This window comes from Zingiber officinale, chromosome 4A (assembly GCF_018446385.1).
Source record: "Zingiber officinale cultivar Zhangliang chromosome 4A, Zo_v1.1, whole genome shotgun sequence".
Classification (NCBI taxonomy): Eukaryota; Viridiplantae; Streptophyta; class Magnoliopsida; order Zingiberales; family Zingiberaceae; genus Zingiber; species Zingiber officinale.
In genome coordinates, this window is record NC_055992.1 from 119045015 (window position 1) to 119067340 (window position 22326).

At 35.4% G+C, this 22326-nt stretch overlaps 1 protein-coding gene across 11 annotated transcripts; it reads right to left on the reverse strand.

Moving 5' to 3' along the window:
- Nucleotides 1–5404: 5404 nt before the first annotated feature.
- Nucleotides 5405–21456, reverse strand: LOC121970767. 11 transcript variants are annotated; one of them, XM_042521705.1, is made up of 5 exons: nt 21288–21456; nt 19127–19207; nt 18826–18929; nt 6693–6791; nt 5405–6002 (listed from the first exon to the last, which is right to left on the reverse strand). In XM_042521705.1, the coding sequence occupies exons 3-5, from the start codon at nt 18914–18916 to the stop codon at nt 5530–5532; spliced, it is 663 nt and encodes a 220-aa protein (XP_042377639.1). In that variant the 5' UTR covers nt 18917–18929; nt 19127–19207; nt 21288–21456; the 3' UTR covers nt 5405–5529. The 11 variants fall into 11 exon arrangements, 4 of the variants coding, with proteins under 4 accessions (XP_042377639.1, XP_042377635.1, XP_042377636.1 ...); XR_006109013.1 differs by lacking the exon at nt 21288–21456 and having other exon boundaries at nt 6662–6791; nt 19127–19203; XR_006109012.1 differs by lacking the exon at nt 21288–21456 and having other exon boundaries at nt 6673–6791; nt 18830–18929; nt 19127–19197.
- Nucleotides 21457–22326: the final 870 nt, after the last annotated feature.

The following is a 22326-nucleotide window of genomic DNA, read 5'->3' on the forward strand; positions in this document are numbered from 1 at the left end:
CAACATCTCGTTTAAGAAAATACGAACCGGCGCTTGGCTCGATCGAGTCGTGTATCCTCCACTCTTGACGTTTTCATGCGAAGATTCCTCTCCGCTCGCTTATGATTTGCCAGCTCGGGTTAGTAGTGTTTGACACACATTTTTATTCGAAAGTTTTGATGATGACCTCTAGGTTTTATAGTCGTCACTCAACTCTCAAACTACGTTGTTCTCGGGGTTATAGCCCCGCTCGGCTTTAGTTTTTGTCGACTCCTGGGTTTATAACCATCGCTCAACTTTAGGTTTCGTCGACTCCTGGGTTTATATCCGCCGCTCGGCTTTAGGTTTCGTCGACTCTTGGATTTATATCCACCACTCGGCTTTAGCTTTCGTCGACTCCTAGGTTTCTAGCGTCGCTCGGCTTTAATTTTCGTTGACTCCCGAATTTATAGCCATCATTCGGCTTTAGTTTTCGTCGACTCCTGGATTTATAGCCATTGCTCGGCTTTAGCTTTCGTCGACTCTTGGGTTTATATTAGCCACTCGGCTTTAGCGTTCGTCGACTCCTGGGTTTATAATCGTTGCTCGGCTTTAGTTTTCGTCGACTCCCAAGTTTATAGCCGCCGCTCAGCTTTAGTTTTCACCTACTCCTGGGTTTATAGTCACTTTTTGGCTTTAGTTTTTGTCGACTCCTGGGTTTATAGCCGTTGCTCAGCTTTAGTTTTTGTCCACTCTCGGGTTTATAGCCACCGCTCAACTTCCAATGATTTCGCAATGAGAGTTTATAACCACCGCTCAACTTATGTTTTCATTGACTCTCGGGTTTATAGCTACCGCTTGGCTTATGCTTTCGTCGACTCTCGGATTTATAGCTGTCTCTCAGCTTTAGTTTTCGTCAACTCCCGGGTTTATAGCCGTCGCTGAGCTTCCAGTGATTTCATAACGAGAGTTTATAGCCACTGCTAAGCTTATGCTTTCGTCAACTCCTAGGTTTATAGCCGCTGCTTGGCTTATGCTTTCGTCGACTCCCGGGTTTATAGCCGCCGCTCAGCTTATGCTTTCATCGACTCTCTGGTTTATACCCATCGATCGATTTTTAGTGATTTCATAACGAGAGCTTATAGTCGCCGCTCAACTTGTGCTTTCGTCGACTCCTGGATTTATAGCCGCCGTTCGGCTTCCAAAGATTTCATAACGAAAATTTATAGCCGTCGCTTGGCTTATGCTTTCGTCGACTCCCGGGTTTATAGTTGTCGTTCGGCTTTCAGTGATTTCGTAACAAGACTTTATAGTTGCCGCTCAACTTATACTTTCGTCGACTCCTGGGTTTATAGTCATCGCTTGGCTTTCAGTGATTTCGTAATGAGAGTTTATAATCACCTCTCGACTTATGCTTTCATCAACTCTCGGGTTTATAGCCACCACTCGGCTTATCTTTCAATGACTCTCAGGTTTATAGTTGCCGCTCTGCTTATGCTTTCGTGGACTCCCGGGTTTATAGTCATTGTTCAGCTTATGCTTTTCTACGTTTGTCGTAAAAACTCTACTTACTTTATAACTTAGTCGAACGGCTCAAGATTCTGGGATACTTGGTTGCTTTTCATTCATATTCTCCTATGCTCGTGGAACAAACATTTCTATAAATGTATGCAAATTTAATCACTAACCTCGCATCTAGCCCTATAGGGTTGGAGATGGTTTGCGCTCCAGAGCCATTCGAGATTTCTCCCATTTTCATCTTATAAATAGTAAGCTCCCGAATGGAGCTTCTAAATGACTTTATACGGTCCTTCTCACAGGGCCTCTAGCTTAGTGACATCGCCGACTGACTTCACTCTCTTCCATACCAAGTTGTCGATCTGAAATGACCTCGGAATCACCCTCCAATTGTAGCTTTGCATCATGCGCTGTCGGTACGCCACGAGCGAGGCAGCGGCCTTGTCTCTAACTTCGTCTATCAAGTTGAGCTCCATAAGCCATCGATCGGCATTTCCCTCGTCATAGAGCTACACCCGGTCGGACCCTACCCCTACTTCGACCGGCACCACTGTCTCACCTCCGTATACCAGGTGGAATGGGGTTATACCGGTTGCTTTTCAATGGTGCCTGTCAGCTTGTTGTTTGCCCGGCGAGCGGTCATCGCTCAGTCTCTATGGTCAACCTACTGGCCTGTTGTTAATGTCGCAAGTTCATTTGCTTGGCGATCGGTCATTACCTGCTATTGCTGCTCCACCATCTTGGCCACTCGTGCTTATATTGGCATGTCCAATTCTTCCTTCATCAATGTCACGATCGTAACTCATCCAACGTCCTCCATCTTCACATCTCGGATACAGGTAAAGTTCCCACAGACGGCACCAATATGATCATGTCCGAAAATGGTGAAGACAGCTAGCTGGGGATGTGGCTCCGCGGTTGACAGTGTGAAGACTCCAATCCAATCTACAAAACCAAGAACGTCAGTGTCGGGCTAGGGAAGGGGTCTCCGGCTTTGGCCTTCCGATGCTCAAGTCAGTCACCGGAATAGTAGAAAGACGATAAAGAGAATTGTGGCAATAATAAAAGCATAATCATAGATAATGCATACCTCCTCCGGTGCATGGACCCTCCCTTTATATAGTGCCCCTGTAGCGGACGTGCACGCTTCTCAATGTGCATGCACATTTTTTCAACTGTCCTATGAAAAGACAAGTCAGAAAAGTGCCCCTGACACTTTTCCTTAACCAGGCATGCAAATCTTTGACATGATAATGGAAGCTTTCGTCGTACGATTTGCCGACGATTCATGCCCTATTGTCAATGGCACTAACTCCCAGAAGGATATGATGAGCTAAGCAAGGGGTCCCTCTGTTTGGCCGAGCAGGGGAGCCACTCGGCCAGGATTCCCACCTGGTCGCTCATGGTTGTTCTTTTCCACGGTCGCTCGACTCAGTAAGATGTTCCTCATCCGACCGAATAGGCAGTTCGGTCGGACTGTCCTTCAATTGGTCGTCACAGTTGCGTACATATGTTCTCCTCCCTTTAGTTGTCCGGCTAATGGTGTGTTGCCTCTCGCCTGGCTGGATGAGCAAGGTGGTCGGACGAGCCTTTGTGCGGTACCTTGATCTTGGGCCCTCCTATTACTAAGTTGGTATTAATGCCCGATTAGACCTTTCATATCCGATCGGCCCATTGTCTTCCGCTTGGGTAACTTTGGTGATCGAGTGATTCTTTTGATCGTCTTGACTTTGACCTTTATGTCGGTAGCTTTTCCCACCTTTGACTCATCCTCAATATGTTCTTTTTACCACCGCATCATTTTATGTGGATGTTTCTCTGCAGTATGTGTTTATGAGTTCAATTTGTTTTGTGACTTTTATCTTTAAGAAATATTTATTAACAATCAGACAAATCACACTGGTACTTATTCATCGAAGCACAGTTCTCGATCCTCAGATAGAAAAACAGTGACTTGATTTCTAGATGTTGAAAATCCACCCAAAAAAATATATTCATAAGCTAAAATCTTAGCATGAGCCTGATATGTCTCATATGAGACTCACATTGGGATCGATATAGTTTTATATTAGGCCTAATATGGGTATGATATGTTTCATATCAGGTCTAACATGGTATTTTTTTAGTCGATTGTTCCATTAATATTTTAATGCATTCCGAGAAGCTAAAATAAACAATAGATAGCGCTGTTTAACTCCTTGCAACCTTAAAAATTCATAGGATTTAAAATGGGTCTAATCAGACTTATCTAGGTCTATTAGTAAGTTTTAGTCAAAATCCACTAATGGATCTAGACATATTCATTTAGACTCATTTCAAGTCTTGTAAATTTTTAAGATTGTAAGGAGTCCAATGATGTCATTCATTGCTTATTTCGACTTCTCAGAAGGTGTTAAAATGTTATTAAAAAAATCGGTTAAAAAATACTAACATGAGCACGAAACATTTTAACCCTAAATCCTAAATCATATCAGGCCCCATCACGTGGAAATTTTTAAACTGATTTTCTAATAATATTTTAACACCTCTTTTGAGATATAAAATAAGTAATGTATAACACCATTAAGACTCCTTACAACCTAAAAAACCACATGACCACGACCACCTTCACTCTCAGATAAACTTCGTAATCCACATGACCGCCTTCACATTAATTTCGTTCTTGCTACCGTTAAATTACTCTTGCAGCGATCAATGAATTAAAGAAAGAGACAAAGAGGGTAGGAGTTTATCATTTTGGTTACCAACACATTAATTTGACCTAAATATCCCTATACCCATCCGATCTAGATTTTATTACCTTACTCAATTCACAGTGTTAAACCGAATTTAAACTAGCTAATTAATAACTCTAATCCGAAATCACTATTTACCCACCTAATCACTTAAACCGCCTAAATAATATTTTAGGCTTTTATCCCACTTTTTTTCCTTTAGTTTCAATTCTCTATGAATTGTCAAAGAACCACCTCTCCTTCTATCATCTCTCTTGTATTCTAGGGATATAAATGAATCAAACGGTTCGAGAGTTATTCAGAGTTCAGTTCGATAAAAAACTCGTTCGAGTTCGTTCGTTTATCTTATCGAGCCGAGCTCGAACTCGAGCTCGATCTCAATTTCGAGCTCAATAGTTTTATCGAGCAGAGCTCGAGGTTAAGGATATTCGGCTCGTGAGCTCGTGAACATATTCGTTTGTAGGCTCACGAGCCAAAAAATGAATCTTAAATCGAGCCAAAAAATGAGTTCTAAAACGAGCAAAAAAACGAGTTATAAAACGAACCTTAAAACGAACTTTAAAACAAACCACAAAAATAAGCTCTAAAATGAAACTGAAAATAAACCTGAGCTTACTTAATGAATTAGGCTCGTTAATTATGATAATCGAGCTAATAACGAGTCAAACTCGAACTGTTCGCGAGCTTAATAATTTCAAAACGAGCCGAGCTCGAGCCTTGTAATAAAAGTTCGATTCGAGTTCGAACCGAACTCGAGCCCAAATATAACTTAAACGAGCCGAACTCGAGCCTAATACTATTCAACTCGATTCAGCTCATTTACATCCCTATGTATTTGTACATATGTGCTTTTATTTCAAAGTTTTTCTTATTAATTTATTTTTTATCAATATTTTTAAAACTTCCTTCGTGTTTGTGGACAATTATTTTTTATCTTATACAGAATATAAAGGTATATCTGACTGTTAGTTGCTTACTCTTGCAAACTGTATACTTAATTGAGTCAGGACGTCTAATAAGTTAAGATCCATAATCGACCTCGTGAGTGTAAATATCCAACATTCATAAACAAAAAGGAAGAAATCGTCAAGCTTACGAAGACTAATTGAAAGATGACCAATAAAATGGAACCTCAAATGTTGATATGCCTGAAAGACATCGATATGCCTGGAAACTGGAAACGGCATTATAGGTTTTAACTGTATTGAAATTCCACTTAAAAAGAGTAGTCACCAAAATAGACCAACTAGAAAACAAGATATAGTATCAGATCATATAATGCTCAAAACATAAATTTGGATAAAGAAATCAAAAAATGTTATTCAACTTCTACTTCATCCTCATTCCTCTTCAACTTCTTTCTGACTGGGCCACTTATTTCTACACTTTTTTCTGAAGCAACATGGTCTTCATCTTCCACGTCTACATCAAAAATAGTATTCATTGAATTTTCATTACCCTTATAAGATGTGCTCTGTCTGAGAGTAGCATTTGAACTTTTTATCAGATTCAACAGAATCTGATTTCCTTTCTGAACTTCCTCCAAAATTGACTTGTATTCTTTCTCCACTTCCTCCAGTTTTCTTTCATTCTCTCTCTTTAATTCTTTATATTTTTTCAGTTTTTTTCCCTGTTTATGAAGGTTGTGTAAACATTGTTCTTTCTCTTCGTTATATTGCACTGTTGCAGCCACTGAAATCTCATGCCAGCTTGTAATTTTTGTAACAGCATCTGACAAACATGACTGGAAACTTGTTATCTCAAATTTTCTTCTTTTTTCAGCCATAGTTCCTACAAAAGAATGTTAATATAAAACAAATTAACGATTATGATAAGCAATTCTAAAATGAAAAGAGATTGAATTGTAGGTATAATTAATTATGTTTGTCGTGCTTAGAATTTGGTTGAATATCAAATAAAAGCTAACTATTATAATGCACCTGATTATATAATTCTTTGTATGATCCAATATATCTTCATAGACTAAGGATACTATGTTATCTATTTATTCTTGTTGGTAGCAAGTTTGATGGTTGAATTTTATGCTAATTACCTAATAAGAATCTAAGCATTACTAAAAAAGTTTAAAGTTGATTTAGTAATTCTAGTATAATTTTTACTGAAAAAGTTAATTGGAGTGATAAGTTGATTTATATCTATATATATATATAGTTTTTCTGCTGCTTCTATCTTTTGTGATATATGTGTTTGTGTACTTTTAGACTATGCCTTAACAAATTATTTCCATTATCTAAAGATTATATGTTATTTGAAGATGATTTTAACTTTTCATTTGGTTACTTTGATGCTTTCATGAGCATATTTTAATTATAACTACTTTTATATTTTAGGTATTCCAATTCCAAGTGTTTTAAATGAAACAATAAAAACTAAAAGAATGCTTTCATAACTTTCAACTTCTAGAATTGCCAGGTATTCCTTAACTTAACTAGAAGATTACAAGTTAAAGAAACAATTAGCTGAATTGCCAGGTATCCCTTCTTTTCCTTTTAAATGACTTTCTTTCCGTTTTCTCTCCTTCCTTTTTCCCAACTCCATTGAAATATACGAAAGCTGACACTGCAAGCAATTATTTAATATAATCAAGATCCAACAATTACAAAAAAAAAAAATGATATTTAAATTGCCCTAATTTCATCATGTTTTCTCAGGGAAGCTTACCAACCCTAGCAAAGGTAACTTGAATTCCCCAATCAAATCAGTAAATCAGGGATAAAAAAGAAAACCAAAATAGAATTAGGAGAAATCCTAAAAGAATTCTTAACAGAATCAAGATCCAATAATTACAAAAAAAAAAAAAAGAATACAATTTGAAACTTAAACTGCCTTAATTCCATCATGTTTCTTAGAAAAGCTTATCAACTCTATCAAAAGTAAATCAAACTCCACAATCACAGCAATAAATCGGGGATGAAATCTAAAGCAGTTCTCAGAAACAGACTTTAAATTTCATTTGACTATATAACCTAGAACCAAGAGTACAAGAGTAGATCTAAAAGTAGTGTCAAGGAAATGAGGGAGACCATACCCAGGGTTAACCTCGAAAAGGACACAAATGCTAAGGCTAAGAGGGTTATTAGGAAGGTATCAAGGGAGGTTATCCATAGTGAATATCTTGTGAACACAAGAACCTCTTATAGGTTTTGTATTCCTAAGAGTGTAATGTTAAATGAGTGTCAGATGTGCCAACTACCATTAGGATAGTAGTAAACCACTGTAATATTATCATTTTGAGGTGCTTTTGAGGTATAGGATTACCTTGAAAAAGAATGATTCAACCCTACTCTAGGAGGTTTAGAGTGTGCCAATTTGTTTAAAAAATTCAATTTAAGAAAATTGATACATTGGGATAGGTTTATGCTATTTGATGGATTATAAGCTAGAAGATTTTTATGTATGAAGAAATGACTCTATGTTAGAGTTTAATGCAACATGTCAAGATTTAGAGATCTAGTACTTTGAGGGAGTTAATCAACACATGTATCAAATTTGATATTTTTGGCATTAGTAGAATTGGTGTATAATTAGGATTGATTATTCATACAACACATGTCTCTATATTTTGATTCTATGATGTTTTGCATGTCATGTATTGATGTCTCTTATTTGTTGATTTCATGCTAGTTATACGTTTTAGGCTTTTGTTATATGTCATGGAGCATTTTATATATGTATTTTTTTTATTAGTTGACTTGTATGAATTTTTAATTTTTAGTTACAAGTTTCATATAATTAAGGACTACTGACATCAATTGGCATCTAGTGTTAGAGGGTTAATCGCATTTAGACATAAAAACAAGTGAAATGTTAGGATGATGAACTAAGTTCAAGATGTTTGATATAGCACATCCAAATGAACTAAGTATCATCAATTCACATAAACAAGATGTTGGCCAATCATGGGAAAAGCTCATGCTCAAGTGATGTGCATGTATCCCAAAAAATAATTTTTCAAAAACTTTGGTGTTGCCTACCATGTGGTAGAAGTCACCAATATTGGTTATGTTGATATAAAGTTAGGGAGAATATTTTCAACTTTGTATTAATCTTTAAAAATAAAAGTTATTTTCAAAGAAAATTATTTTTCACCAATAAGGCTTGACACAGATAATGTTTTGTATGAGTTTTCAAGATTTTTCAAAAATTATAGAAGAATCTATGTATTTCTCAGTGCTTACCCTCAAGTCTTCTTCCATCTACCAAGAGTCTTACCTTTGGACTTCATCCTTGACTAATTCATTTAATCTTTATCTACTAGGATTTCTTTTTTGCCAACTCTTGTTAGAATTCTTTATTTGCCAAGTATTTGCCCAACATCGACTTACTTAGACATTTTCATCTATATCTCTTGTTAGACTTACTAGATTTCTCTCTGTGCCAAGTATTTAGTTAACCTTAATCATTGTGAACTTTTCCAACTACTCCATAAGCGATTTTAGTGAAAATTTATGCATCTAAACACTTGACAAAACTCTTCAGCAAAAACAATATTAACCTAGCTTGAACCTTTGTCAAACACATCAAAACCACTAGGTAAAACTCACCCACTTGGTGCATCATTGCACCAATACTCTCTCCAACATTCTCTTTCCCTTAGTGACAGTTATGAGGATTGTTCTCGATGTGCCTCTCTTATATCTTCTACAAGAGCTCCAATGATGTCTACATTATCATTGAACCGACCTACTTTATAAAAGTAGTCAAGGATCTAAATTCATGTACAATGGTGACCATCAAATTTAACACTTCTTTGTAACCACACTCAGACTTTAGTTTACCAAACCACCCCATGAACATTGTTGGTTTAAAATGGATCTTTTGCCTCAAGTACCCAAATGATGATTCTCTTGAACTGCGCTTAATGAGGCATTTTTATGTTATACTTATGATTTCCATAATTGGCAGTTTGAATGGAATGTTAATTAGTATTAATTGCTAACTAATAATTAAAGTATGCATAATTCAAATTAATGATGCTGGCATTAACAAACTAAATTGTAAAATTTGGACAATGATGGTGATGGATGGAAAGGCATGTAATGTGAGTGTATATATAGATAAAAAATTATGCAGCAGCTCGCATGGATTAATAAAATGTGAAAAATTAATTAAAACCCATGCAAATTGCAAGGTACTATATCTTTATATTGTACTTCTACTGCATGTACATGTGCAATATTTGCATTATATTTACCAACTAATTAGTTAGTTGTCACTCAGATTATTTTCTTGTTACCTCAAACTTGAAACAAACACATTAATAGTCAAATCATGGTCACTAAGTGTCAGAATTTCGAGCTTATAAATAGAGGAGGTTCTTCCATAAGTAGTAGCATTAGCCACAAACAACCAATGCTTGATTGCTAACGTAGTTATTATATCTTGGAAAACAAACATCCATTTAAACCTCTAGACACAGTCGAAGAGGGACAAACTTATTTTAAAGAAATTGTGTTTAATCATAAGCCTCCGTGTGCTCAGCAAACCTATCGACTTGGCCTTCTTGACTACACTTCCCAACTTGACCTCCTGCTCAGCTGGTCAGTGCAAGTAGGCATTGAGCAATTAGCCCAATGTTTTGATGTATGACAAAAGATTTAAAGTTAGTTATTATGCGATCTAATATGTATATCAAGTGCACAAGAGCATGAAAACTTGACAAGATAGAGAAAACCCTGATGAGTCAGTAGGACCAAATATCTAACAGAGAAAGGTCAGAAAGATTAGAAAGACTAGACGTTTTGTAGAGAAAGTCCAAATAGATTGATAAACCAAACATTTGATAGGTTAAGTCTAGATGGGTCAATAGACTAAATATTTGGCAAAGAAAGTTTTGATAGGTCAACCGGACCAGAGTAAGAGAAAATCCAAATGAGTCAACAAAACTAGACATTTAGTAAGATAAGAAGTTCTGATAGATTAAGAAAATTAATATTTGGCAAGTGTAAGAAAATCCAAAATAAGATTATCTAGATAAAGTTAAGTGTTGTAAGGGAACAAATTGTATATGTGGGACAAGGGTAGTTCCCTTATAACCAAGGTTTAAAATCTCAACTGGTGCCAAGATTTCAGTCCTAAACCAGAACGATATAGTTTTGGTATCGTATTGTACCGATACAGTTTCGATACCTTATATATATAATTTTAAATAAGTTGTATATTAATTTTATATAACTTGATAGCATATCTTTCTCAAAACTTTCGAAATAAAGAACGGGTAATGTAAAATATTTCTTAGGCGTAAAGATTAGACATTTATATCAACAAAAATGTGTTTCATAAGAAGTAGAGAGCTATGTTAATATTCACGGTTCCAAATTTCAAATTGATTCTAAAAAAATACTTATTATCTATATATAAATTAACACAAAGATCCTAATTTATATAATATACATTTTATAATCATAGTTTATATATATATATATATATATATATATATATATATAAAGCTTATAATGCATTCTAAAATCAAATTTATTTAAAAAATTTATATATTTTTTAACAATTAAAATTTTTAGAATTATTTATAAAATTTTGAAATTATTTATAAATTTTGAAATTATTTATAAATTTTGAAATTTTTTTTAAATATTTTTATAAAATTTTAATCTATTTTTAATTTATAAAATAATTTAAAGTTTGATTTTAAAATTATTTTAAATTATATAATTATTTAATTATATATTATATAAATTATCTACCTTTAATTTTTAATTTTTTAATAAAAATAATGAAAATAAAAAATTATACATTTTATAATTATAGTTTATATATATATATATATAATGCATTCTAAAATCAAATTTATATATTTATAATTATATAATTATATATTATATAAATTATCTAACTTTAATTTTTTTAATAAAAATAATAAAAATAAAAAATTATATTAATTAATTAATAGTTTATTAAATTAATTATTAATTAATATAATATATAATTATAATATCTATATAATAATTAATTAGAAATTAGAAATTATATATATAATATAATGATTTTAATTAAAACTTTTAATATAATCCTATTTTTCCTTCTCGATTCTTCCTCTCGTGATTCTGCTGCTACCGCGGCCTCCCCTTCCACGCACACAATTTTTTCTAGCCTTGCCGCAGCTATTGATCTTTTGCTGGTAGCCTCGCCGAGCTAATCTTTCGTCATCCCCAATTGATTCCTTCTTTCTTATGTTGCACGCACGTGACGTACGTGAAATTGTTGCACATGATGACACACACGAAATTGTTGTGCATGTTGTACCGGTCTATATAAGTAAAAACCGTTTGTTTCTGTCGGCACAACTCGAGATTCATTCCTTGCTTATAACTAGGTGTTGACCTTATTGAGAAATCAATAGGAGTTTCAAATTAATGGAAATAAACAATCAATTAAAATTCTCCTTTAGTCAACCGGCGAATAAATGAGATGTTTGATGGGATTTGCCTTGACGTAGAAGATAAATATTGGGCACTCACCATTTTTATTAACTTCTATACTTTTATTTATTTATTTAGTTGTCTCTATATCCGGCCTTGTTTGCATTTCCATATGGCTCTCTCAGCTCAATTATTATTTATTATTATGCTCAAGTTTTTATCGGGAAAAATTGATCCACCTCTGAAACCTAGTGATTCACCTAACAAATCACTAGGCCGTGAAGTAAAAACCTAAGGGCTACCAAACCACATTAAATACATGTGTCACCTATCTTATTCTTGTTATTATTATTTGCACTTTTCTTTATAATTAGTTTAATAAAATCCAACGCTTTTATTTTCCGTTGTGTACTCGAATTAGCATAATTATTTCAAAAAATAATTAACTTTTTGAAAATATACTATTCATCTCCTCTAATGCCTTAAATGATCCTATAATTATTATCAAAGTAGGTTGTGGTGTATTTAGATAGGGGAATTTGGGCTTGTGCATATTTAGGACCCGTTTGGTAGGGTTGATTAGGGTAGGATTATGTTTTTAATCCATGTTTGACTTCTTTTTAACTAAGTCAATGATAACTGACTTTGAGTGAATATATCACTATATAAGTTAGATAATGGATCACTCTTTGGCCCAGGTATTGTGAATCACAATGGGTAGCATATTAAAATGACACTTTTAGCCTTTGCCTTAAAATGACCCTTTTAGTATGAAAGAGGAATGCAGCTTTTTATTTGCATCCAAAATTAAGAAGGTTGGGGGCATTTTGGTCATATAATAAATAACTCACTTTTATCCTTACCATAAAATTCATGCCAAACAAAAAAAATTTATCATACTTTACTAAATATGCACATCTAAAACATTATTATCACTCAAATTTATAATCCATCAATAATCCTATCATGCAAACCAAGCGGTGCCTTAGGAAAGGTTATGTCTAAGGATTTTGACTATCCAATGAAGCCTGCTTGCGACTCACCGCGAGCTAGGATTTTTCCTGGTGCAACTTTACTAGAGTTGCCTTACCCTAATTTAAACCAAACTTAGAGAAGATTTAGTTAAAGTTTAGATAAGAAAATTTGGACTTGTGGATGTTTACAAAAGATTCTATCTACGGATTGTGTCTGCCAAAAGAAGTCCGCTTGTGACTTGCCACAACCTGGGATTTTTCATGGTCCACCTGTTTGAGCAATTGAAGCTAAACTAACATACCCTAATCTAAAAATCTAATCATCGAGCCACACATTAGAAGTCAGGCGTCTAATTCTAGTTGGTATTTGAAAGAGTCCTTTCAACGTCTTGAGAAATTTCTTTTATTGATATGACCATCTTTGAAGATTAGAGTACTATTCATCCCTCTCTTTGATGACAATCATTTTTCTTATTAAAAGGGGAAAGATGGAGTATTACCGTAAGATTAACATTGAAATATAGTTCATTTCAAAAATGATTACAAAGTACCTAAAGATAAACTTGTACAACCACTGGAGTTCGACAAATGAACTAGTGACAAAAGGAAGAAAACACGAGCTAATGCTAAAGCCACTTGGACCCTCCAATGTGGTGGCTTGGCTCAAGAACAACTTAGCAAGGTTGGTCGGTTCAGTAGCACCAAGGAGTTGTGAGACAAACTGATTGAGCTTCATGAGGAAATTTGTGACTCAAGAGTAACTCAAAGCGATCTCCTTCTAAGTCAACTCTAGAATTGTCAAATGAAGGAAGTAGGAAATTTTGAACAAGCTCCATGCCATCAGTTAGCGGCTTGAAAACCGAGACCTTATAATCTTTCCCCGAACAACATTATGAGCATCCATGGTGGATGCGTATAAGGTGTTTTGGAATTTATCTTTAATTCAGTTAGATGAATTATTCTATGAATTTGAACTTCTAACCTTAAATCTAGAAAGGTATAGCTTTGATTGCAGTCAAACTTAAGTCACAAAGTCAAAGTCAAAGCACAAGGTCAAACTTGAGTCCAAGTCAAGGGATGATAGAGAGAGCCTAAGCTCAGAATAGCCAATATGGTACGAAGGATAATGAGGAGAGAGAACACTAAAACAGAGGTGAAAAAGGAACAAGGAACAACAAGTCAAAGGATCAAGGTCTAAGTCAACCATCATAGTTGATGTCATGTTGCATGATTTAGGGAGATTGTTGAAGCAATCTACCCAAGTATGTGTATTATATGATTTTGATATTTGGACCATGTTTAAATTAAATGATTGTTATGATATGATGTGATGTGTCAGGTGTGCGGGTGGCAGATTACTTGACATGTTAGTGAAAGTCCTAGTAGACAAGGAAAGTTAGATGCTAGGCAGATGAAGTCCAAGAAAGGACTTGGCAAGGATGACCTAGCAAGCAAGAAAGATCGGATGCAAGGCAAGCGAACATGGTGAAAGATCTAACATGCAAGAGAGGTTAGATGCTAAGTAGATGACGTCCAAAAAGGGCCTTGCAAAGGCAGGCAAGCAAAGAAGGTTGGATACTAGGCAGAGGAAGACCCAGAGCGGTGAAACTCCGGGCACGGAAGACCAGTTGGCATGTAGACCTTCTGCCATTAGGTATACCTCTAAACCTAAGAGCTTTGAGAACCTGTAACACTGGGATGGAGGTAGGTTCAGTTAGGCAGACTCAACTCGTAGATAGGTTAAGTCGATTAATATCAAGATAACTGTTGCAAACCTCAAATTTGAACAAGCTCAAATTCGCGGTATGATATTAGTTGACTATGTGGGCTATTGGAGTCAACTAATTGATACCATGAATGATCGTTGAGGTTGAGGTTATGGTTTTGCATGTGGTCGACTCTTATGCATGCACAGACGGATGAATTTTGGAAATGAATAGAATATTGGAGAGTCAACTGCTTTAATTCCAAATCAAATAAAATGATTGAGTCGATTTTGAAAGTTGACTCTTCCACAGCACAATTGATGGTAAGGAGTATATAGTCAACTGGACAAAATCAAAAGGTAATATGGATGATTCCAAAGATTTTGACATACTAAAAGTTGCATGATATAATAAGATCAAGGTGATGGAACATAATGAGTCAACTGATGGTGAAAATTATAGAAATGCTTGTTGCATTCTCATAGGCACACAAAAAAACAAGATTTTTCTAGCAATCTTCCTTGTGCTCTGTAACTTTCTCAGCGAAGTATGCTCATAAAAAGGGATTTACTAATTAATCAATTACAAAATTGTACAGTAAAGGAAGGTGAGTCTATTAGTTAATTGCATAGCAGGTTTAAGAAACTTCTAAATGATCTCCGCTCTATTAGAGAGGGTGTTGAAAATCAAGACCTAATTAGGTATGCACTTAAGACATTTCCTAGGAGCACTCTTTGGTCATTCATCGTAGATGCATATAAGGTGTCTGAGGATCTCTCTACTGTAAAATTAGATGAATTATTTTGTGAATTTGAACTACATGAACAAGTTGACAACAAGTTTAAAGAGAATGGTATAGCTCTTCTTGAAGATTTGAAGGCCAAAGTAGATACGAGAGCCAAAAAAGAAGGGGGAAAAGAAACAAATTGCACCAGAATCTAAAGGAGAGTCCAAAAGCAATAGTGACACTTCATCCTCACGGATTGCCAATCTCATGAGGAAGATCATGAGTAAAGGCAGAAGGTTCAATAGAAGACAACCTAAGAACCTCTCAGAAGAAATCAAAAGGGAAGGTAAGAAGAAATTTAGTTTAAAATGAAAGTCTAATGTAGTGTGTTTTCAATGTACAGGAAAGGGCACTACAAGCAAACTGTCCTGAACTCAAAAGCCCAAAACTCAAGAAAAGAGGAAAGAAAACATTAAAGGCAACATGAGATGAGTTATCGTCATCAAAATATTCAAATGGTGAGCAGATTGAAAAGATGGGAAGGCACCTAGCATTAATGGCAATTAAGTACATAGTTGGGAGCTCAAATGGTAGCAGCTCAGAGAAGTCATATGATGAAGGATCATCATGCAATGAGGAGGTAGCATCTATTAAGAAGTGTCATTCAATTATTATTTGTCTAAATAGATCATTAGAAAAATCTAAAGTAAATATCAAAACATTAGAATCTGGACTTAGGGCAGCATTGAGACAAGAGGCTTCACTACTTCTTAAGATATTCCATGAATTGACTCTCGCATATTTTCTTTGGTAAAGAACGTGAACAGTCAACTTCCTAAGTTGACTGTGACATTCTATACCTAATGAAATTTGTCAGACGATTCCTCAAATCGACTCCCAGGCATTCCATGTAATCAGAATGTTGCTCAGTCGACTCTATCAGTCGACTGAGGCTTGTTAAAACCTTGTTTTGAGACCCTAAAATTTTGAAAAATTTTAGGGATATCCAATCATGATCTTCGGACTTAGTGCATATTGATTACGCACAAATCTTCCTATGATTAGGCACCTATTATGATCGGTATCCCGTATGATTTCTTGACCCAAAGTAATGCATCATGATAAGCATTATGGATCAAGAATCACATTCAGGGTTTTGGTTAAGTTTTGTGAGATGTATAAGTTAAAGTAATCCTAGTTCTAAGTGAGCATGCAGTTATATCGTAATGGTTAGTCCAGGGTTTTCAGTGTCAATCCGTGCCAGCTTGATACCGGCGGTTTTTATCGTTCCGGCACTAGATCGGCACCGAGACGCCGTTCTGACACCGGATCGGTGGAGAAGATAAAGAAGCAAAGAGAGGGAGTGGTGAGATCTTACCTTGACTACGAGTGAGGCAATGAGGTGCGGCGACGAGCACTGCGGCCACGAGCAACGGGGAGCGACAAGAGAAGGGTGAAAAGGATCAGAGTCGGGTCGGGAAAACCTAAAACCTAAACCTTAGTTTTTATTATAAAAGTAAATTGTTAAAATATATATCTTATATTTTTTTATAGATAATATATATATATATATAATATGTTATTCTGCAGACGGTTTTGCACTTCGATTTTTTATTATTTTTATTATGCTAAGGGAGCCTCTATTAGCGTGCGGATTTAATCTTTGCGTCCCAACTCTATTTTTTTTAAAAATTTTTAAAAAATTAAAAATTTCTCAAAACATCCTAAAAATATATATATTAAACTATGTTATCGTCTAAAATTTTTTATCTTGAAAAATATAACCAAGAAAGAAATCTAAACCCTAGAAAGAAAATCTTATTAGCTTAAATTCATTATAACCTAACCCCTAAATCCTAAAATCTTAAACTATAAATACATATAATATACCCCGTGAGTATCTAAAATTTTTAATTTTGAATACTATAATCCTAGAGGGAAACCTTAACCCTAGTGGAAAAATCTTATTGGCTCAGACATAGTATGACTCAACTCCTAAATCTTAAAATTTTGAATCTTAAATACATATAATATATCCCAAAATAAAAAAAAAAAATTAAGAGAATAATCCAGGCACCTGGATTCATTCCAGACACCTGGACAAGTTCACATACGGGTGTCTGGATTAATTCCAAGCGCCCCGAGTCTAGTCCGAACAAAATCGTAGGTAAGGTTTGTAGCATATATATATATATATATATATATATATATATATATATATATATATATATATATAGCACTTGGATCACAAGGAGAGTTTTAAAGACTCTAATAGGGGTTAACAACCTCTATTATTGTCAACCATGGCCAAGCACCCTAAGCTCTATTAAATAGAGCTCGGAAGGAAACATTTAGCTGTGTTTCTCGCCACCAGTCGATTGGTAAAGACACCAATTGACTGGTCCTAAATGGAATTTGACTGTTACAGACCAACGGTTCGATACCAATAGACTGCTACAATGTACCAGTCGACTGTTACAGTACCCCCCCAACGGCTAGTAAGACCCTAAACCTAGAATTTTACACTGGGTACAATCTCTCATGCACTCACCCTTGTCCGCACAACCTTGGCCTTGCCTTCTAACCTCCTCTATCAATCTTGCGTCCCTTGGATGTCTCCCCATCCTTCACGTCTTGTCCTTTGGAGCTTCCTTCGGTCTCGTCCTAGTTGTTAGGTCTTTCTTTGCTAAGAGGCTCCTCACCTCCAGGACTTCAACCAATATCAAGTCACACTTGGACTTACATCGTCAAGACTACATACTTGAACTTACACCGCTAAGACTTCACTTGGACTTTTCTCTTTTGCCAAAATCACACTTAGACTTTTCTTGTTGTATCTATATCCTGCACACTCACAATGCATATCAAATACAACATTAGTCCTAACATGAACTTTGCCCAAATATCAAAACTTATGACACCTAGATTGCTCCAACATAACCTAGGTGGGAAAGTGAACCTAAGGGAAATCGTAGCCAATTTTGGTAAGATTTCGACCGTGATCTGACGTGCAAATGGCAAAAGGGACCAGGAGAGGATCAAGTATTGTCGTTACATTTAAGGTAGGAACTTTTCCACTTGTGATGCATGTCAAACATAGTCAAATGAAATCATAATCCACCTCAGTATGATTATTCTTTCATATTACTGGCAGTATAATTGTGTAAGATCAATTGAGGAGAAGAGTAGTCCATGTGTACGAGAATGTAACCACATAAACTCACTGACAGTATGATCCATAACATGATCCTTTACTTCACTTCTACTGTTATATGCATCTTACTCTTCCACCTTACTAAATCGCCCCAACAAAGTTGAAATATCTAGTGATAGTCCTCCCATCACCAACTGAACCTTCTTCAAAACAGCAATATACTTGATAATATCAAGATTTTTTTTTTTCTCCCAAGTGGAAGAATATATGGAAAAGTAGGAGACGATGGGAAGAGGGAGACAAGAGATGAACCAAACCTAGTGCTTTCCTCCTAAATTATAATCTCCAGAACCTTATACGCAGAAAATGTACAAGATAGTGCAAATTTAAGATTTGAAGCTACCTCTTCTAATTAGCAGTCATGTTACAAGAAAATTTTAGCAATCTAATTCAGTCATTCTCTGTCATTCTCTAGAATATGTAAAACATTCCTAACATGCATAACTGCAAATGGATGGCTTCCTGAACACCTATGGAAATTACCTGAACACATTTGCATCTAATAACAAAGGACCTCTAGACGTAAACTAAATTGTTTATTTAAGCACATTATAATTCGCGATTCAAATTCTGAACTATAATGAAGGAAATCTTACAAACATGTGGACAGAAGTAGTCGAGTTCTTGACGGGATGGTGTGCGCACACTGTCCTTTAGGAGTGACTGCTCTGATACCAACTGAAACATCCCTAGATTATCTCTAAAAAAAAAAATTATTTAAACAAGCCCTCTCGACATCTGCAATGTAAGTATCTGTAATATAGTTTTGTCGAAATAATCTAGCTTATTCCATGTCATGATAGCTTCTCAAACAAGAGTTTATTAGAAAGGTCAATGAACCCTCAAGCATAAGAACCTCTCATAATAAGACAAGTAAGCTCTGCACTCCTAAAATACCGGACAGTGTTGTGCGTCCATCCCGCCTCCTTGTCTACTCCGTCCGAGGGCCTTCTGTCATTTCCTGGGAGTCATCCTCACCTATAAGGTAGACATCATGAGTCTACGGCCCAGCAAGCACAATCCACTATGAATAATAGGACATCCATAAGGTAGCAGAAATAGTAACTAGAAGTCAATGGAAAACATAACCCGATTATAGTATATCAAAGAAAGACATACAATACACAAGTTATCCTATATAACTAATTAGGTGAATATGTCACATATCCGGCAACCACAATTAGAGTCAGTCAACAGTCCCATGAACCTAGAGGTACCTCCTAGAGAACATGCAATCATATAGCCGAAACTAACAATAATTTACAATATCAATCATAAACTACAGTATCAGTCATGTTTGGAAGGACCCTCCCTGGAGCCCATCCCGGGTCACCCAACCCGTACTGTCACCACATATGCTCATACTCATCCAATTAGTTACATAAGAAAACAAAACCAATCTATATTATACTATTTTCTATAGCTCATTCCTTTCATAAAGTTGAATACAATGAACATAATCTATCCATCATACTTGCAATTAAACATGAACCTTTCTACTACAGAACCTAGGCTTAAGGAATCTTAGCTTTATTCATTTCCTCATTATGCTCATTTTAAAGAATTAAAGGGCCTCATCATTTAACAGCAGAACATACAACACAAAAACAGATGACTAGCATATGGAAATCACTAGCAGCATACATTCATAATAATGAAACTAAATTCGAATTCAACACCTACAGCATATAGGAATAGTTAGAAGAAACTCATATAGAAATAGATAGAAGAAACTCCACTTTGTATTCCCTTTTTACTCATGAAATCCAACCATAACCATTACCAAACGCTTGAAGGAGCATCACATCATCAGAAGCAATTCCCGATCTGATCAAAATCCGAGGAAAATAGAACCGCGCATCTAGGGGAAAACCACATTTCAATAAGTTTCGCCACAATATCTCGGAACACAAAACCCACCAACACATTTGTTAAATCTCACATCAAATTCAGAATCCAAAAGCACTAAATGGTCTCGGAATCAATCTCAAAACCAAACCTGACAAGGAACCCGAAAACACAAGGAAGGAATGTCATTGACTTCTATTTACAAATCCTAATCGTCAAGGGATTCTATAGAACACAAAAAGGAAACATCATCGAAAACCCCCTACAATCCCTAATCCATGGAAAACCAGCACGAAACAATCATCGGAGAGAGGAGAACATCACTGTTCTAAGACCAATTCCCGTGACCTTCTGACTGGAAGTCCAAAAGCAGCAAAACAACCAGATACATCATCAAACAAGGCATAAAACTCTAACAACATCCTGTTATCGGAATTGGAAGCCAGAAGAAAACATAAACACCGTCGAACGACATTTAGAGCTACCCTATCCATACCAAAAATCTCCGCAAGCTGTAGAACAAAGCAACCTCACACTACATCTCAACAATCCCAATTCTAACCAAATTCCCGAACCCAGTTTGAAGAACAAATCCATAACAAGTCAGTTGTAAATCTCTAAACAGCAGCGAAGGGAATTGAGACTAGCAACAAGCCAACCGATCAAACCCATCGAAAACAACTCAAAACCACTCAGGGTCTAAAACCAAATCCGGAGCTCCACAGAATTCCAAACACCACTTATACCCTCATCTAACATCTCGGCTAGGCATTTATGCAAGCAGATAACGTCCAGAGAGCTCGCAAAGGAACCTTGAGGCGAATCAAAACTCCACCGAGAAGAAACCCAATTCAAATCCAAGACCTCGCAGAAACCTTAAGCTGTTGCAAAAATCCCGAAGAAAAACACGATACAGAGCAAATCGCGAAGAGAACTGGGATCGCATCAGAGCAATTCGCGAAGAGAACTAGAATCGCGTCCTATGCAATCGTTCAAACAATGAACAACAAATCCCTTACACAGCACCGAGACAAACAAAATGTTCCTAACCTAGCAAAACATGAAATCGCGAGACAAACCATAGGATCTCAGAAATCCCCAAATCGCAATTCGTTCCAAAGCAAAGCAACTTTGCAGTGTACCATCAAACTCCCTAGGCTCCTATCCTCTACCTTATAGATCTCACATATTCAATTCAACTTGTACTTGCCTTTCTTGTGCTCGCGCCGAAAGCCCACGCCCAATCGCCGGTGAACTTCGCCTGCTCGTGACGTCCTCGGTGCCGGATGCGTGGTGCGTCGCTCAACTGGAGCTTTGAACTCGGTGAAATGCTCCATCGCAGCTGCTGGATCCGGACCAGGGCTGTCTCAACCCGCCCTAGACAGAAAAAAAAAAAATTTAATATTTTTTTAAAATAAATATTACTTAAGATGTTTAATTTTATTAGTTATAATAAAAAATAGAAGTTGTCACCCTAGCAGCTTAATACGGTTATGAGAAGATAAATCAGAAAACTGTAATTGACTAATGTGGGAAGGGCATTTTTCTCGGCTTTACCGAGATTCAACCTCTTGCCTATTGTGCATTAGCCAATTCAACTATGTCCTGAGGGTGACATTTAATTTTATTAATAAAATTTAAACGAATAATTTCATATATTGTCAATAATAATTTATACAATTGGAAGTAGTGACAAACTATGTCACGTAACAATAAACTTCACTTCTTTATTAGTAAAATTTAAAAAATAAAAAATATTTATGTTAACTAATTTGGAAACGAATAATAAATTAATATAATATTATTAATATATATTTTAATTGCTATTTAAAAAAATATCAATCAATTTTAACTTGGAAAGAAAGTCTTGACACAATAATAAATTATTGTATGTAACCTAGAGAAATAGGTTCGAGTACTAGATATAGTCATTACGTAAAATAGACTCTTTCTTGAAATCTTATATTTGAGGGAGTTTCGTAAAACAAATTATTTTTATTAATTTTAACTTTGATAAATTATTAAGAAAATTTATTTAATCAAAAATAGTTAACTAATAAACATTAAAAAATTGAAAGAAAAATAAAATTTTTAAAAAATGATAATGAAGGAGTAGATAGAATTTTTTTAAAAAAAAATAATAGTGTAATATTAAATTTTTATAAAAAAATATCAATTAAATACAACTCATAAATATTTTTAATTTATTAACAAAACTTAATTTTGATTAGTAAATTAATTTTTTATCA

Coding starts and splice junctions, on each gene's coding strand:
- LOC121970767 (XM_042521701.1), bottom strand. CDS start 21,414: ATGGAGCATTTCACCGAGTTCAAAGCTCCAGTTGAGCGACGCACCACG. Junction 20,091..21,287: donor TCGGCGCGAGCACAAGAAAG/GCAAGTACAAGT, acceptor GTTTTCCCCTAG/ATGCGCGGTTCTATTTTCCT. Junction 6,003..6,692: donor AAGGGATACCTGGCAATTCA/GCTAATTGTTTC, acceptor ATTCTTTTGTAG/GAACTATGGCTGAAAAAAGA.